Source organism: Chiloscyllium plagiosum, unplaced genomic scaffold (genome assembly GCF_037043375.1).
Source record: "Chiloscyllium plagiosum isolate Xiang-an unplaced genomic scaffold, Cpla_swu_hap1 HiC_scaffold_2, whole genome shotgun sequence".
NCBI classification, from domain to species: domain Eukaryota; kingdom Metazoa; phylum Chordata; class Chondrichthyes; order Orectolobiformes; family Hemiscylliidae; genus Chiloscyllium; species Chiloscyllium plagiosum.
In genome coordinates this window covers 79,475,047-79,491,495 of record NW_028270140.1, presented here as the reverse complement: position 1 = coordinate 79,491,495, position 16,449 = coordinate 79,475,047, and the positions used below count along the sequence as shown (strand labels likewise).

Sequence of the window (16,449 nt, the reverse complement as noted above, 5' to 3'; positions counted from 1 at the left end):
AACACTGTGATCACCCTCACAGAGTGAACACTAATGACCCTGACAGAGTAGAAACTGTCATCACCCTTTCAGAGTGTACACAGATAACTCCAACAGAGTGGACACTGATCACACTGACAGAGTGGACACGGTGTTCACCCTGACAGTGTGGACACAGATCACTCTGACATAGTGGACACTATGATCACCCTGACAGAATGGATACTGTGATCACCCTGACAGTGTGGACACTGACCACTCTGACAGAGTGGACACTATAATCACCCTGACAGAGTGGATACTGTGATCACCCTGACAGAGTGGGCACTGACCACTCTGACAGAGTGGACACTGTGATCACAATAACAGAGTGGACACTGATCACTCTGACAGAGTGGACACTGTGGTCACCCTTACAGAGTGGACACTGATCACACTGACAGAGTGGACACTGTGATCACCCTTATATTTTGGACACTGATCACCCTGACAGAGTGGACACTGATCATTACGACAGAGTGAACACTGAACACTCTGACAGAGTGGACACTGTGATCACTCTGACAGTGTGGGCACTGATCACCCTGACAGAGTGGACACTGTGATCACTCTGACAGATTGGACACTGTGATTCACCTGACAGAGTGGACACTGATCACTCTAACAGAGTGGACACTGTCATCACCCTGACAGAGTTGACACTGATCACGCTGACAGAGTCGATATTGTGATCACCCAGACAGAGTGGACGCTGCACACTCTGACAGAGTGGACACTGCACACTCTGACAGAGTGGTCACTGTGATCACCCTGACAGAGTGGACAATGTGATCACTCTGACAGAATGGACACTGTGATCACCCTGACAGAGTGGACACTGATCACTCTGACAGAGTGGACACTGTGATCACCCTGACAGAGTGGACACTGATCACTCTGACAGAGTGGACACTGATCACTCTGACAGAGTGGACACTGTGATCACACTGACACAGTGGACACTGTGTTCACCCTGACAGAGTGGACACTGTGATCACCCTGACAGAGTGGACACTGATCACTCTGACAGAGTGGACACTGTGATCACCCTGACAGAGTGGAAACTGTGGATACCCTGACAGAGTGGACAATGTGATCACTCTGACAGAATGGACACTGTGATCACCCTGACTGAGTGGACAATGTGATCACTCTGACAGAGTGGACACTGTGATCACCCTGACAGAGTGGACACTGATCACTCTGACAGAGTGGACACTGTGATCACACTGACAGAGTGGACACTGTGATCACCCTGACAGAGTGGACACTGTGATCACTCTGACAGAGTGAACACTGTGATCACCCTGACAGAGTGGACACTGTGATCACTCTGACAGAGTGAACACTGTGATCACCCTGTCAGAGTGGACACTGATCACCCTGACAGAGTGGACATTGTGATCACCCTGACAGAGTGGACACTGATAACTCTGACAGAGTGGACACTGTGATCATTCTGACAGAGTGGACAATGTGATCACCCTGACAGAGTGGACACTGATCACTGTGACAGAGTGGACACTGTGATCACTCTGACAGAGTTGACACTGATCACCCTGACAGTGTGGACACTTATCACTCTGACAGAGTGGTCACTGTGATCACCCTGACAGAGTGGACAATGTGATCACTCTGACAGAATGGACACTGTGATCACCCTGACAGAGTGGACACTGATCACTCTGACAGAGTGGACACTGTGATCACCCTGACAGAGTGGACACTGATCACTCTGACAGAGTGGACACTGTGATCACACTGACAGAGTGGACACTGTGTTCACCCTGACAGAGTGGACACTGTGATCACCCTGACAGAGTGGACACTGATCACTCTGACAGAGTGGACACTGTGATCACCCTGACAGAGTGGACACTGATAACTCTGACAGAGTGGACACTGTGATCATTCTGACAGAGTTGACAATGTGATCACTCTGACAGAGTGGACACTGTGATCACCCTGACAGAGTGGACACTGATCACTGTGACAGAGTGGACACTGTGATCATTCTGACAGAGTGGACACTGTGATCACTCTGACATAGTTGACACTGATCACCCTGACAGTGTGGACACTTATCACCCTGACAGAGTGGACACTGTGATCATTCTGACAGAGTGACACTTATCACCCTGACAGAATGAATGCTGTAGTCACCCTGGCAGAGCTGGCCCAGGGATCACCCTGGCAGAGTGGACAGAGGGATCACTCTGGCAGTTGATGATCAGGAATCGATCAGTTGACCTGGAAGTGATGTAAGAAGCTGCATTTGATGCCTATTTTTCTGCTCACTCAATTTAATAAGCTCTGACCACTTTTGAAAGCCTGACTCCTGGGTAAGAATCATATTGTGGTCAGAATTCTGTCCAAATTATGCTATTTGAATTCAACTGATACAATGATACATTTGGAGTGCCATCAAGCCCAGTAATCAATGTCATCTTTCTCTAGTCTGGGACACATGGTTAGATTAATCAATTCTCCTGAAGGAGAATCTTATTAGCATTGGATACGATTAGACAGAGCTAAGCAGGGCACATAAAATATGTTGAACATAAGAGGAGAGACAATGACATGGTTTACAAGTTGTCTTTAAAAACAATGCACAGCTCAATTAACATGTTCACAGAGAATTATCACTCACACTGCAACTCCACCCACGCCACCCCACCCCCATCCCACCCTTTCCCATCCATTCATCTGTTGCAATTTGATAATTTTAGAAATCTGAATTTATGTTGGATTCCATCATAGCTCTCAAGCAGCAGCATTTAAACCTGTATAATTGTGTCATGGGAGGCAGAAAACTTCATTTGCAGCGGGTTGTAAAGTCACACTGCTGACTCATCGACCTGCTCTGAGCCAAAGCAAAGGATTATGTCTGCAGCATACATGACCTATTTTCCCATGAGCTTCTGATTGGCTAGGTTAGTGAGAACAGTTGAATTCTCAAAGCACAAAATGTATCCTTTGCTGCTCTGCTGCCAAGTTTCCATTATTGTTGAGCATTCAAGTACTTTTCCCCTTAGAGCAGCCTGTCCTTGCATGAACACTTGGAAGAAAGTCAAGAACTCATTGTTTATTGTTTACATATCATGACACTTAACATTTCTCCTGCTATTTCCAGTGTCCCTCAGGGTCCCTTCACTTTTATTGAAAATTATCAAAAAGGGTGAAGTTCAAAGCTGAAGAGTTAAAAATTAGTTTCCCTTTATTAAACGTAATGCATTCTTTGGATACAACTACTTTGTTAATTCACTGGATATCAAATTCAGAAACAACCCTCGTGGAACTATTCATACAAATATTCATAAAAATGCAAAAATTATTTCTGGAAAACTGCACGACACGACATTAGCATTGTACATATAGGATAATTAAACATAGCCAAGAACGCATTCCCTAGCAATGACATGGCTGCAATGTAAATAAATAGGACACAATTAGTTATAATTTGTGCAAATTCTGTTGGTGGAAAATGCAGTGCAGAGTGAACCTGTGCAGGAGAAAAACTGTTTAGTGTTGCAAAATCAAGAGTAACACTGACAAATTAATATTTAAATTAGATTTTCAATTAGGCTCTGGAAAACATTTTTTTTTGCTTGGAAGAAGATGACTCAGATTACATCTGTTTCAATAAATGCTTCAGTGGAGAAATGACAAAAAGCAATAACTAATAAGCATCTTTTTAATGTCCTCAGAACTTCCCAAAGCATTTCACAGCTAATTAAGTATCTTTGAACTAGTCACTGTTGGTATGTAAGCAAACATGGATGTGAATTTGTACACAATACTAAAACTAATGACCCTTCCTTGGTAAGGAATAAATACCAGTTGGAACATCAGCAGAAAGTTTCTCATAATTTTCAAATAAAATTGTAGGATTTCCTTTTCTTTTGAAAAATGAATATGAAAGCATATTTAAAACTGTATTTAAGGGGATATCTAACATGCCAATCCCCTCCCCCAACAACCTGAAAAGGCAACTTATCATGCACCAATCAGAGCCAACAGGCAGAGAGCATAGGAGGGTTTCTTGGCCTATCACAGGCTTCAATACTGGTGTCCTAGGACCCCAGAAGCTGCCTGCCAATAAATGGACAGATGCACTTGGGTCCAAAAGACCAGTGGTCAAGGCCTACACTTTGTGGGAATCCAGCAGTGAGAAGATAAATCTTTTATTATCCCTTTGTCACAGGAAGAATGGTGCAGGGGAGTTTGAGGCAAGGATACTGCTCAAATTGGAAGTCCCTCCCATCCTGGTAGATCACCCTGATTTTCCAATCGGGAAAGAAGATTCTTTTCTCACTCAGTAACAAGGTAAGTAATTGGTGAGGTAGCAAATTGAGGCTGTTATGTGGCCATTATTTCATCACTTAAGGGCCTCAATTGCTGGAAGGTCAAGAGAAGGTTGCCCATGGATTTTCTTCTCCAAGATTTAATTTGTGAGGATGATTATCTTGCTGGGTCAACTTGTCCCATTGCCTATCACCTCCCCCTGCCTTTTGGTATTCTATCTCATCACTTTGAGGAAGGGGCAAATGTTGCCCTTAGAGACATAGAGCAGACTTTTACCAATTGGGTGGATGGCCTTTCATTAGAAGGACAATGGGCAGCGGTACAGAATCCCCTGAATTCCATTGGTGAGTAGAATAGCTGCAAATCTCTTCAGGATGGTAATCCATCCTGAGAGCAGCTAGTCCAATCAGAGGGTCATCAGGTCAGCAGCCTTAGTAGCAGCTCCAACAAGAGTGGCCAGCATACAGTACTGAGGCAGCTGAGCCTAGAGAAGGTCAGATAAGTGATAAACTTTTTAAACATTGAGGGGCTGAGTGATGAAGGAACGTGTCTCCAGGAATATTGTTGGGGTTACAGGTGCTGCCCTTCCTGCCTGCAGTCTCCTTTTTGCTTTAAAAATCTTTTCCTTCCCTGGGCTGTTACTGAGAGGCCACCATCATTTTGCTGGCAGCCTCCCCACACAATGGGAAGTTGCCCTGTTATCGGCAAAATTCCAAAGGAACCATAAAATGGTCCTTTACATCTGTAAGTTGGCTGCCTGCCTCCTTCAGACAGCTAACCTCACTGATTTGGTTCTGTCATTAGTAAAGTTGCTCGGTGGTAGTGCAAGATTGAGAAGTTGACAGAATGAGGTTTGCCCATGATTTTGCAGACCCTCCTGCCTCCATCCCATCTCCCTGGAGCCAAGAAAATTCAGCCCTCCCTCAATTTTACATTTTAAAGAGCCATATGAGATCATCTTTAGGTTGTGCAGTGGAGTTTAAACTCAGAAGCTACAATATTTCCAGCATTTTTTGTTTTTGTTTCAGATTTCAAGCATCTATTGTATTTTATTTCTAGAACTACAACTTACATACACATGGAGCCTTTAACATTATCGTCCAAGCCCTTTCACAGCAGCATTATGAAACAAAGTATGACGCTGAGACAAGAGAAGATAATTTTCATCCTATTCCATTATTGAGAATATATATTAAGAACTGACAGGCAGAAAATTCAACAGCAAATATGGTGAAGATGTTGGAATATAAGTATGGGTTTAAATGCAAGACTAGAAGGATGGAAGGCAGCAAATATTTACACAGTAGATGGTAAGGCCTTTATCTTATCTGCATTAATAATCTGCACAGAGACTGCAGTTCAGATATTGTCAGACTGACAGGTTTCTCAGAGAAACAGGATGGAAGTCGGTTTCGTGGGGGATGTCCAATGGAATCAAGTGCCCATCAGACACTTATGTGGCTACCAGCAGGTCTTCCTCGCAATTGTGGTTCTCAGCAATGGAAGTGCTACCAACCAAGATCTTCTGGCTGGCAGTTTGTTATTGCCACCAGCGCCAACAGAAGCAATGGCAGCTAGCAGGAATGGACCCATTGGAGAGGCCCTGGATCATTGTCAGATCCCAAGTCAAAGGTAAATGAGAGCAAGATGTGGTTCGTTTGATGATGAAATTCCTGTGGAAAACATTTTACTTCACAAGGGGTTTTTCAATGCTTAGGCATGGCAACTCTAAAGTGGTAAAAATGACTAAGTCAAAATATATTCTAGAATCACATCCCTGTGTGACACTTTACCTTGCTGAAAATGTGTTGCTGGAAAAGCACAGCAGATCAGGCAGCATCCAAGGAACAGGAGAATCGACGTTTCGGGCATAAGCCCTTCTTCAGGAATGAGGAAAGTGTGTCCAGCAGGCTAAGATAAAAGGTAGGGAGGAGGGACTTGGGGGAGGGGCTTTGGAAATGCAGTAGGTGGAGGGAGGTCAAGGTGAGGGTGATAGGCCAGAGTGCGGTGAGGGCGGAGAGGTCAGGAAGATGATTGCAGGTTAGGAAGGCGGTGCTGAGGGATTTGACTGAGACAAGGTGGGGGGAGGGGAAATGAGGAAACTGGAGAAGTCTGAGTTCATCCCTTGTGGTTGGAGGGTTCCCAGGCAGAAGATGAGGCGCTCTTCCTCCAACCGTCGTATTGCCATGGTCTGGCGATGGAGGAGTCCAAGGACCTGCATGTCCTTGGTGGAGTGGGAGGGGGAGTTGAAGTGTTGGGCTATGGGGTGGTTGGGTTGGTTGGTCCGAGTGTCCCAGAGGTGTTCTCTGAAACGTTCCGCAAGTAGGTGGCCTGTCTCCCCAATATAGAGGAGGCCACATCGGGTGCAGTGGATGCAATAGATGATGTGTGTGGAGGTGCAGGTGAATCTGTGGCGGATATGGAACTGTCCCTTGGGGAGAAGTAAGGGGGGAGGTGTGGGCGCAAGTTTTGCATTTCTTGCGGTTGCAGGGGAAGGTTTGCATTTCTGACACTTTACCTTCCCAATCTTTCTCTATTTACACCATAATCGGTTGGCATTACCATCTTTACAGGAAGGCAGTTTAGGCTCACTGCAGAATCACGGAAGGATTATTGAGATGGTCATTTTCAAGAAAAGATTTTTGTTAGAGAACCATTTCACCAGTTTTACAAACTAACTTCTCTCCACGTTACCTGAAAACAGTGGGCTTTCGTATGGAAATTGCAGGTCCAAGTGTTAAATCGGGTTGTTTTGATGATCTTTTTTCAGAGTTAATATACGTTTTATTTGCCACATACATGAGTAAGTAAAGAACACAATGAAAATATCCTTTGACATAGCTAATTGGCTGAGTTTTGTTTGACTTTCACTTGCTTTTGTATTAGTTTCCACTTATTTTCTTCACATTTGAGTAAATGGCATATCTGATTAAAAATTCCACAGTGGGAGGTGGTGGCAAAGTTATATTGTCACTGGACCCATTTTTTGAGTCTCACCATGGCAAATTATGTTCTTTGAAATAAAAATCTGGAATTAAAAGTCTAACTTTGACTTTTAAACCATTGATGATTATCATAAAGACCCCTCTGTTTTGCTAATGTACTTTAGGAAAGGAAATCTGCCACCTTTTATCTTGTCTGGCCTACATGTGACTTCAGACCCATCTCAGAAATGGTTGAGCAAACTACTTATTTTTATCAAACTATTCAAAAGTCTCAAAGGAAAGAAACCAAATCAGCAAGCTAGCCTCGAAACGACAACACAGTTCTATCAACCCTGAAAAGTATCCTTTTTATGTTAAAATTTGGAGAACTATCTAACAGAATGGTCAATCAAAACCCTGAAGTAGTCATACTCACAAAATCATACCTCACACCATTTCCATGAAGCCATCAACACCAAATCTCAGTATGTCCTGTAGCGGCAGGACAGCCCCAGCAGAAATAGGAGCTAATGGTATACAGTGAAGTTGGAGTTGCTCTGGGAGTCTTCAACATTGATTCTGGACTCCATGAAGTCTCATGGCATCAGGTCAAACATGGGCAAGGAAGCTAATTACAACTCATTGTACCTCCTTGGCTAGTGAATCAGTACCCCTCTATGTCAGAAATTACTTGGATGAAGCACTGAGGATGGCAACGGTGGGAATGAGTGTGGGAGGGTTCAATTTTCCTCAATCTTCATTGGCGGCACTATTTCTGGCCAAACTGCCCAAGTCCTATTAGATATAGCTATCAATCTGAGTCGGTGGTAGGTGGTGAGGAAACCAAAAGAGGGAAAATCGTACTTGAACTCCTCTTCGCCAATGAGATTGTCACCTATCCCTCCACATAGATAAGAGTGATCACCACACAGTCCTTCTGGAGACAAAGCTCTGGCTTCACATTAAGAAGACCTTCCATTGTGTTGTGTAGCACTATTACCATTCTAAATGGGATAGACCGGTCTAGCAACCGAAGGCTGGGCATCAATGAGCAGCATAATTATACTAAAATACAACCTGCAACCTCATGGTCTGGTATATTGACCATTCTACCTTACTGCCTAGTCAGGGGATCAACTCTGGTTCAGTGAAGAGTGTAAGAGGGCATATTTGCAACAGCAACAAGCAAACTTAAAATGAGGTGTCCACGTAGTGCTGCTACAATACATGACTATTTGCATGGCACACAGCATGAGTAGCAAGTGGTAGACAGTGCTAAGCAATTTCACAGCCGGTGGATCAGATTTAAACTCTGCAGTGCTTACACATTCCGTTATGAATGACAGTGGAGAATTAAAGGATGAACAGAAAGAGGAGAATCCACTATCACCACAATCTTCAATGATCAGGGATCCTAGCACATCAGTGCAAAAAGTAAGGTTGAAGCATTTGCAATAATCTTCAGCCAGAAATTTTGAGTGGAGGATCGAGCCTAGACCCTTCTGGAAGGGTCTAATGGAAGCAACATTATAGATGCTTGTCTTCAGTCAATTCAATTTAATTTTCATGACATTAAGAATCATCTAAAGATATAGGAAATTACAAAGGCTATGATAACAGTTGACATCAGCTTGATGTTGTTAATGGATCAGTCAAATTATGTGGGATCATGTTCAAATAATGACCAAAATCAGAGTGGAGAAAACAGCCTCCTTTATTCAGCAACCGCAAATAGCATAAATTTGAGGCAGCAATAGAATCCCGAAATACAGTGCTCTCAGTAGCCTCTTATAACACATATATTAAAATTCCATTATGATGGTGTTACATTGTTTTACCTATAGTACACAAAGGTTTGAGGGGCTTCTGTGCTGGGAGACAGGAGACTCTATGTGCTAAATGCTGGCTGTTACTTCTGATGGGATTAAGAGTATCTGTCCGATCTGCTTGCATAATTAAGAGGTGTTAGACCTTTTGTCTTTTAAGTTAGTAAAAATTCTAAGCCGATATGCTCTAAATAACGTATTAACCTGTACTTAGTACAACAATAAAGGATATTATATTGACTATCGTAGCTCAGTGTGTGATTTTGTTTATTATTTGTCAGAGTGAGTTTCATTCATTCATGCAATTTCACATAATCTCTGGTTTGACAGTTTCTTAAAGAGATAACAGCCCCAGTTAAAAGGTATTTAACAAGTACATATTAATTGGGGAAAATGTTTGGTGTTCTGTAAACTATTCAGGTCAGAGAGATGGTTAGTAAGGGTATTAGTAAGAAATTTTATCATCTTTCCATATCTTCGGGTAGGTCATGGAGACATAATAGAGGTAAAAACAATGACTGCAGATGCTGGAAACCAGATTCTGGATTAGTGGTGCTGGAAGAGCACAGCAGTTCAGGCAGCATCCAAGGAGCTTAGAAATCGACGTTTCGGGCAAAAGCTGTTCATCAGGAGTATGATGTTGTTAATGGATCAGTCAAATTATGTGGGATCATGTTCAAATAACGACCAAAGTCAGAGTGGCGAAAACAGCCTCCTTTATTCAGCAACCGCAAATAGCATAAATTTGAGGCAGCAATAGAATCCCACGCCTGACGCGTGGAGAGATAAGCTAGAGGAGGGTGGGGGTGGGGAGAAAGTAGCGTAGAGTACAATGGGTGAGTGGGGGAGGGGATGAAGGTGATAGGTCAGGGAGGAGAGGGTGGAGTGGATAGGTGGAAAAGGAGATAGCCAGGTAGGACAAGTCATGGGGACAGTGCTGAGCTGGAAGTTTGGTACTAGAGTGAGGTGGGGGAAGGGGAAATGAGGAAACTGTTGAAGACCACATTGATGCCCTGGGGTTGAAGTGTTCCGAGGCGGAGGATGAGGCGTTCTTCCTCCAGGCATCTGGTGGTGAGGGAGCGGCGGTGAAGGAGGCCCAGGACCTCCATGTCCTCGGCAGAGTGGGAGGGGGAGTTGAAATGTTGGGCCACGGAATGGTGTGGTTGATTGGTGCGGGTGTCCTGGAGATGTTCCCTAAAGCGCTCTGCTAGGAGGCGCCCAGTCTCCCCAATGTAGAGGAGACCGTATCGGGAGCAACGGATACAATAAATGATATTAGTGGATGTGCAAGTAAAACTTTGATGGATGTGGAAGGCTCCTTTAGGGCCTTGGATAGAGGTGCGGGAGGAGGTGTGGGCGCAGGTTTTACAGTTCCTGCAGTGGCAGGGGAAAGTGCCAGGATGGGAGGGTGGGTTATAGGGGGGGGCGTAGACCTGACCAGGTAGTCACGGAGGGAACGGTCTTTGCGGAAGGCGGAAAGGGGTGGGGAGGGAAATATATTCCTGGTGGTGGGGTCTGTTTGGAGGTGGCGGAAATGTCGGCGGATGATTTGGTTTATGCGAAGGTTGGTAGGGTGGAAGGTGAGCACCAGGGGCGTTCTGTCCTTGTTACGGTTGGAGGGGTGGGGTCTGAGGGCAGAGGTGCGGGATGTGGACGAGATGCATTGGAGGGCATCTTTAACCATGTGGGAAGGGAAATTACGGTCTCTAAAGAAGGAGGCCATCTGGTGTGTTCTGTTGTGGAACTGGTCCTCCTGGGAGCAGATACAGCGGAGGCGGAGGAATTGGGAATACGGGATGACATTTTTGGACGAGATAGGGTGGGAAGAGGTGTAATCCAGGTAGCTGTGGGAGTCGGTGGATTTGTAAAAAATGTCAGTGTCAAGTCGGTCGTCATTAATGGAGATGGAGAGGTCCAGGAAGGGGAGGGAGGTGTCAGAGATGGTCCAGGTAAATTTAAGGTCAGGGTAGAATGTGTTGGTGAAGTTGATGAATCGCTCAGCCTCCTCGCGGGAGCACGAGGTGGCGCCAATGCAGTCATCAATGTAGCGGAGGAAGAGGTGGGGAGTGGTGCCGGTGTAATTACGGAAGATCAACTGCTCTACGAAGCAAACAAAGAGAAAGGCATAGCTGGGACCCATACGTGTGCCCATGGCTACCCCTTTGGTCTGGAAGAAGTGGGAGGATTCAAAGGAGAAATTGTTAAGGGTGAGGACCAGTTCGGCCAAACATTTCCCCTTCCCCACCTCACCCTTGTTCCAAACTTCCAGCTCAGCACTGTCCCCATGACTTGTCCGGACTTGTCCTACCTGCCTAGCTCCTTTTCCACCTATCCAGTCCACCCTCTCCTCCCTGACCTATCACCTTCATCCCCTCCCCCACTCACCTATTGTACTCCATGCTACTCTATCCCCACCCCCACTCTCCTCTAGTTTATCTCTCCACGCTTCAGGCTCACTGCCTTTATTCCTGATGAAGGGCTTTTGCCCAAAACATCGATTTCGAAGCTCCTTGGATGCTGCCTGAACTGCTGTGCTCTTCCAGCACCACTAATCCAGAACATGGAGACATAATGACAGGGATGACATTGTTCTGAATAGCTTAGTAATCTTTGTTGTTTATTCTGGTTTAGTTTTTGATAGGTCTAATAAGGATTGAAAATGTGAAGGAGCAATAATGAGTTTGGAAGTATTGCTTTAATTTTAGTCCATCTTGCAATAGGAAAAATATACTACTGAAGCATGAATGAAACCATGTTATAGTAAATAACGGGTTAGTAACGGGTAATGAATGAATGAACAGAAACCCGGTATTAATGAATATAGTGAGGTGGTGAGTGAGTTAATAAAGATAACCTATAACACAGTATCTCACAATCACAAATTAAAATCTGGCTGATAGGTCATATTTTGTCTTTATTTTGGCTTTTAATATGATGTTCTTTCATTGAAACAAGTACAAAATGCTGCGGATTTGGATTTAGCAATGAAACAGAATTATTTTACACAAAAGAAATTAAGATGAAATGAAATAAATCAAACTATTTACATTTTTTTTGCATGGCAGATTTCAAAATAAATGGTAAAATACAACTGAATTACTCCCAGGGGCACTCTTTACAGTACTCACATGGGAGAATGATGAAAAGGGTCATCAACAGTGCTCACTGATTCTCAGCTGTTTTCCACCAGGACAATTCAACGCCTGACCTCATTTCAGCTTTTGTTCAAACGTGGAGTAAAGAGCTGAAATCAGGACGGGGAGAAAAGGATGACTGGCCCTGACATCAAGGCAGCATTTAACCAAGTGGTATTAAGGTGCCTTAGCAAAACTAAAATCAATACGGTTGGGATGAAACTCTCCACTGGCTTGAGTCATACCTAGCGAAACGATCACAGTTTTGGTTGTCAGAGGTCAGTCATTCCAATTCCAGGACATCACCTCAGGGGTTCCTCAGGGTACCTGATTAGATGCTCTTACACACCTCAAGAGCAGGTCAGGCTTGATCCTGGGTCTCCTGGCAAAGAGGTAGCAATGTTACACTGCACCACAAGAGTCCTGGGTTCTTCAGGGTAGTGTCCTAGGCTCAACAATCTTCAGCTGCTTCCCTCCATCATAAGTCAGAAGTGGGGATGTATTTGATGATTACCAACATTCAGCATCATTCACAATTCCTTAGGTATTGAAGCATTCCAAGTCCAAATGTTTGCAAGTCCAATTAAAAGACATTATTCTAGACAATATTCTGACTTTGGTTTCCAAATAGCGAGTAACGTTTGTGCCAGGCAATGACCATCTCCTCCAAGAGAAAATCTGACCACCCACTTTGTACATTCAATAATGTTACCATCTAAACCCCATCTGAGACTATAGGGTTACCATTGACCAGAAACTGAACTGAGCTAACTTTCTAAGTATTGTGGTTGGAAAAGTATGTTAGAGGCTAGAATCCTGCAGCAAATAACTTATCTCGTAACTCCCCAAAGCCTGTCCGTCATCTACAAGGCACAAGTCAGGAGTGTAAAGGAATACTCCCACTGCCTGGAGAAGAGCAGCTCTAACAACACTCAAGAAGCTTGATATCATAGAGAACTTGATTGGCATCACCTTCACTTCATCCAAAACTGATTCTCCGTATAGCAATGCATACCAATTAGAATATGCAATGTAGCAATTCACCAAGGCTTCTTTGATAGCACCTTCCAAATCTATGACCATTACCATCTCGAAGGACAAGGGCAACAATTGCATGAAAACATCATCGTCTGGCCTCTCACCATCCTGAAATATATCACCATTCCTTCACTGTTGTTAAGTCAAAATCCTGGAATCCCTCCTCATCGCGCTGTGGTTCTATCTACCCCAAATGGACTGCAGCAATCAAGAAGCAGCTCACCACCATACTCTCAAGTGTAATTAGGACAGACGATAAATGTTAGTCCAGTTAGCAAAGCTCACAACCCTTGAGTAAAAAAAAGCTAATTATGGCCTCTTGAGCGGTTCTTTTTTGAGTTGTGGCATCTCTGAAGCTGTGCCAAAGTTGTGACTCCTTTGAAAGGTATGACACAATTCTTGAATTTTAGTTACATGCCCAATAAAAATCATGAAAGAAGACAGCTTTAATAAATGGTGATGGACAATATAATTTCTCCATTAAACAACCAACTTAGTTTGGACCAACTCAAATACCTCCTATATAAATAGAGTAAGACTTAAGTCAGAGTTTAAAATAGCAGCAGAATGTGAAGTTTTGAAAATGGGGTCACAGTTTGCATTATACGAACTTCTTATCTTAGGTGACTTAAAACAAAGGATTTACTGTGTCATAAGCAGATCAAGGAGCTGCAGAAATATCTTTCCCAAGGACATAGTCACCTGCTGCTGACATCATTCACTGACTGTTATGAAATTTATTCTGGACTTCTGAATGTAAAAGTGTCAGACAAGCCTAAAGTGAAGGCTATTGCAAAGAAGATGAACTATAAAGTAAAGTACAATGTTTTTGCTATCCTGAAACCTAGGAAGGATTTATGCAGGTGAGGTTTATTCCTTATGTTTATAGAGGAAATCAATTACATTAAACTAAAATGTACCCACAGGAATTGGTTAATTCTGCAAATATTTATATTAATGCAATATTCCTTCATTGACATTTGTAATTATTCATTTTGTTTGTAGTGTACATAGAGATTTCTATATAATATTTATAACTCATACTTAGGAGAAAATTTATGAGCAAAGAAATAGATTTAGGTTTGTTGGCATATTAACAGATACATTAAACAGCCAAAAATACTACATTTCAAAGTTAAAGAAAATAGAAACAGGAATCCACAAACCTTTAAACATAGACACTGTAAATTTGGCAAGGCTTATGGGACCTAACCAGTCTATAAAAAACTTTAAGTAATTATACCGTATTTGTAAATGATCCTGAGCCAAATAATATTAAAATTTCACAAAGTATTAAAGTAAATAAGAAGATAGATCTAAAAGAGTGCTAAACAAGAATACATTTCTATAACTATGTTTTAACATTTGCTCATGGGCTCTGTTTTGTGCATTACTTTTTATACTATCTACAATCTGAGAGTTAACTATCACAGTAAAAGGTCATTTTATGTAACAGAATTCTAGAACTCATGGGGATTACAATTCAAATCAAACAAAATTATCTGGACATTTAGATTGCAAATCACATTGTGACTGTGTTAAGTGCCAGGGGCTATATTTTAGTTTTGCAAGCTGCAGCAGATTTAACAACATTGATAAGAGTAATCTGAAGCTCAGGCAGTATTTTTATTCTGAAGTGCAAGTTAAATATTTGCAGCACTAAATGAACACCAAAATTTGCATTTCTAAAAATCAATGTCAAATTCAGCAGCAGTTCAAACAAGGTGCTGCTCTGAGCCATTGAAAACACAACCTGGATTTTTGATACCAAGGTGACTAGCTCAAATTGGGAAACTTAGCAGACCGGCCTTGGTTTAAACATCCTTATTAGACTCAATTTTCTGGCCCAGCTGACCCGGAGAGCAAATCCTTGATAGCCACAGGATACTAGCCAAAAGTGAGGACTGCAGATGCTGGAGATTAGAGTTGAGAGTGTGGTGCTGGAAAAGCACAGCAGGTCAGGCAGCATCCAAGGAGCAGGAGAATCAATGTTTCGGGCAAAAGCTCTAGGCAGGCTGGTTAGTAAGTCCTGTTTCTATTCTCTGGAACATCATCTCAGTTGGTTTAGATGCTCTTAGCCTCTTTAGGTCCCATCTCTCACAGCCCCAAAGTTCCAACAAACAATCATGTCAATGCATGCCCCATGACATCTCCACTCCATTCATACCTCCATGCCACTTTCATCACAACGCATGAAATCCCAACCAACCTTGCATAAACTCTCATATTCTATACTATCTCCAGATTAACTCTTTCAATTTACTCTCACATAACCAATTACAGTCTATTTCAATTTATTACCCTACCTATTACCCATCTCTCTCATTAGCCACTTACTCACTCTACACAAGGGACAGGTTTCAGAAGCTATGTGGAAATGTATGAAAAAAAATAAAATTTTAATAATCCAAAATAGGGTTTTTACTCATACACTTGATAATAAAAAAAATCCTCTTTATGAGACTCATTCAAGTCCTTTTTTAAATCAGACTTATTTTACATGTTGTAAGTTAGTTAATCTTTTATAAATAAAACAAGCAAACTTCATAGACTAAACATCAAACACAACTAAACTTTTAATAGCCATTTGGAACAGTGAATACAAAAGACCTTGCTCAGGTTATTGTAGCATTTGAAACCTGGCCAAGCATTCATAATTGCATCATAATCACCCTTGGGAATGTCAGAAAAGACCTCTACTATCTGTGCAATGTCTATAATTGTTTTGACTAACCTGAATCATATGGTCTGTCAATTAAAGTAGTCTACCAGACTTTTTAAAATCTTTTGACAAGCTGTTGTTTTCCACTTAACAAGTGAGGGGTTTAAACACTTCAAACCATTAGACTTAAATACACTGTCTGCACCCTGCAAAACCACTGACGAATGCTCTGTCAATGTGATTTCAATATTGCAGATTAAGGCTCTTAGGCCACTCAGCCCTCAGTTTAAACTACTCTGGTGAATTTGAGTTTTCCAGCTGTTTGAATCATACCTCACCTTCATCTTGCGACCAGAAAACGTTGGATTTGTCTAAGCTATGCATAGGACTGCTACATCCCAAATCCTGTCCGCCAATTCAAAGGTTTATGGCACTATTATGACTTCACAAAAATGCCGCTTCACACCTTATGAGTCAGTGCAGTTGGAGTCAGTGCAATTGGAGACAACAGCAGGAAAATATATTATTTTTAATTCTAGTTT

General features: G+C 42.6%; 1 protein-coding gene across 1 annotated transcript in view; it reads left to right on the top strand.

Annotated features, from left to right (window-relative positions):
• The first annotated feature begins 14,003 nt into the window (after positions 1 to 14,003).
• The window catches only part of gramd2b (GRAM domain containing 2B), a 180,839-nt gene continuing 178,393 nt past the window's right edge, over positions 14,004 to 16,449 (top strand). The window contains exon 1 of the mRNA XM_087998049.1: positions 14,004 to 14,108. Coding sequence (XP_087854175.1) covers positions 14,103 to 14,108 — 6 coding nt within the window. The 5' untranslated portion in view covers positions 14,004 to 14,102. The remainder of the gene's footprint in view (positions 14,109 to 16,449) is intronic.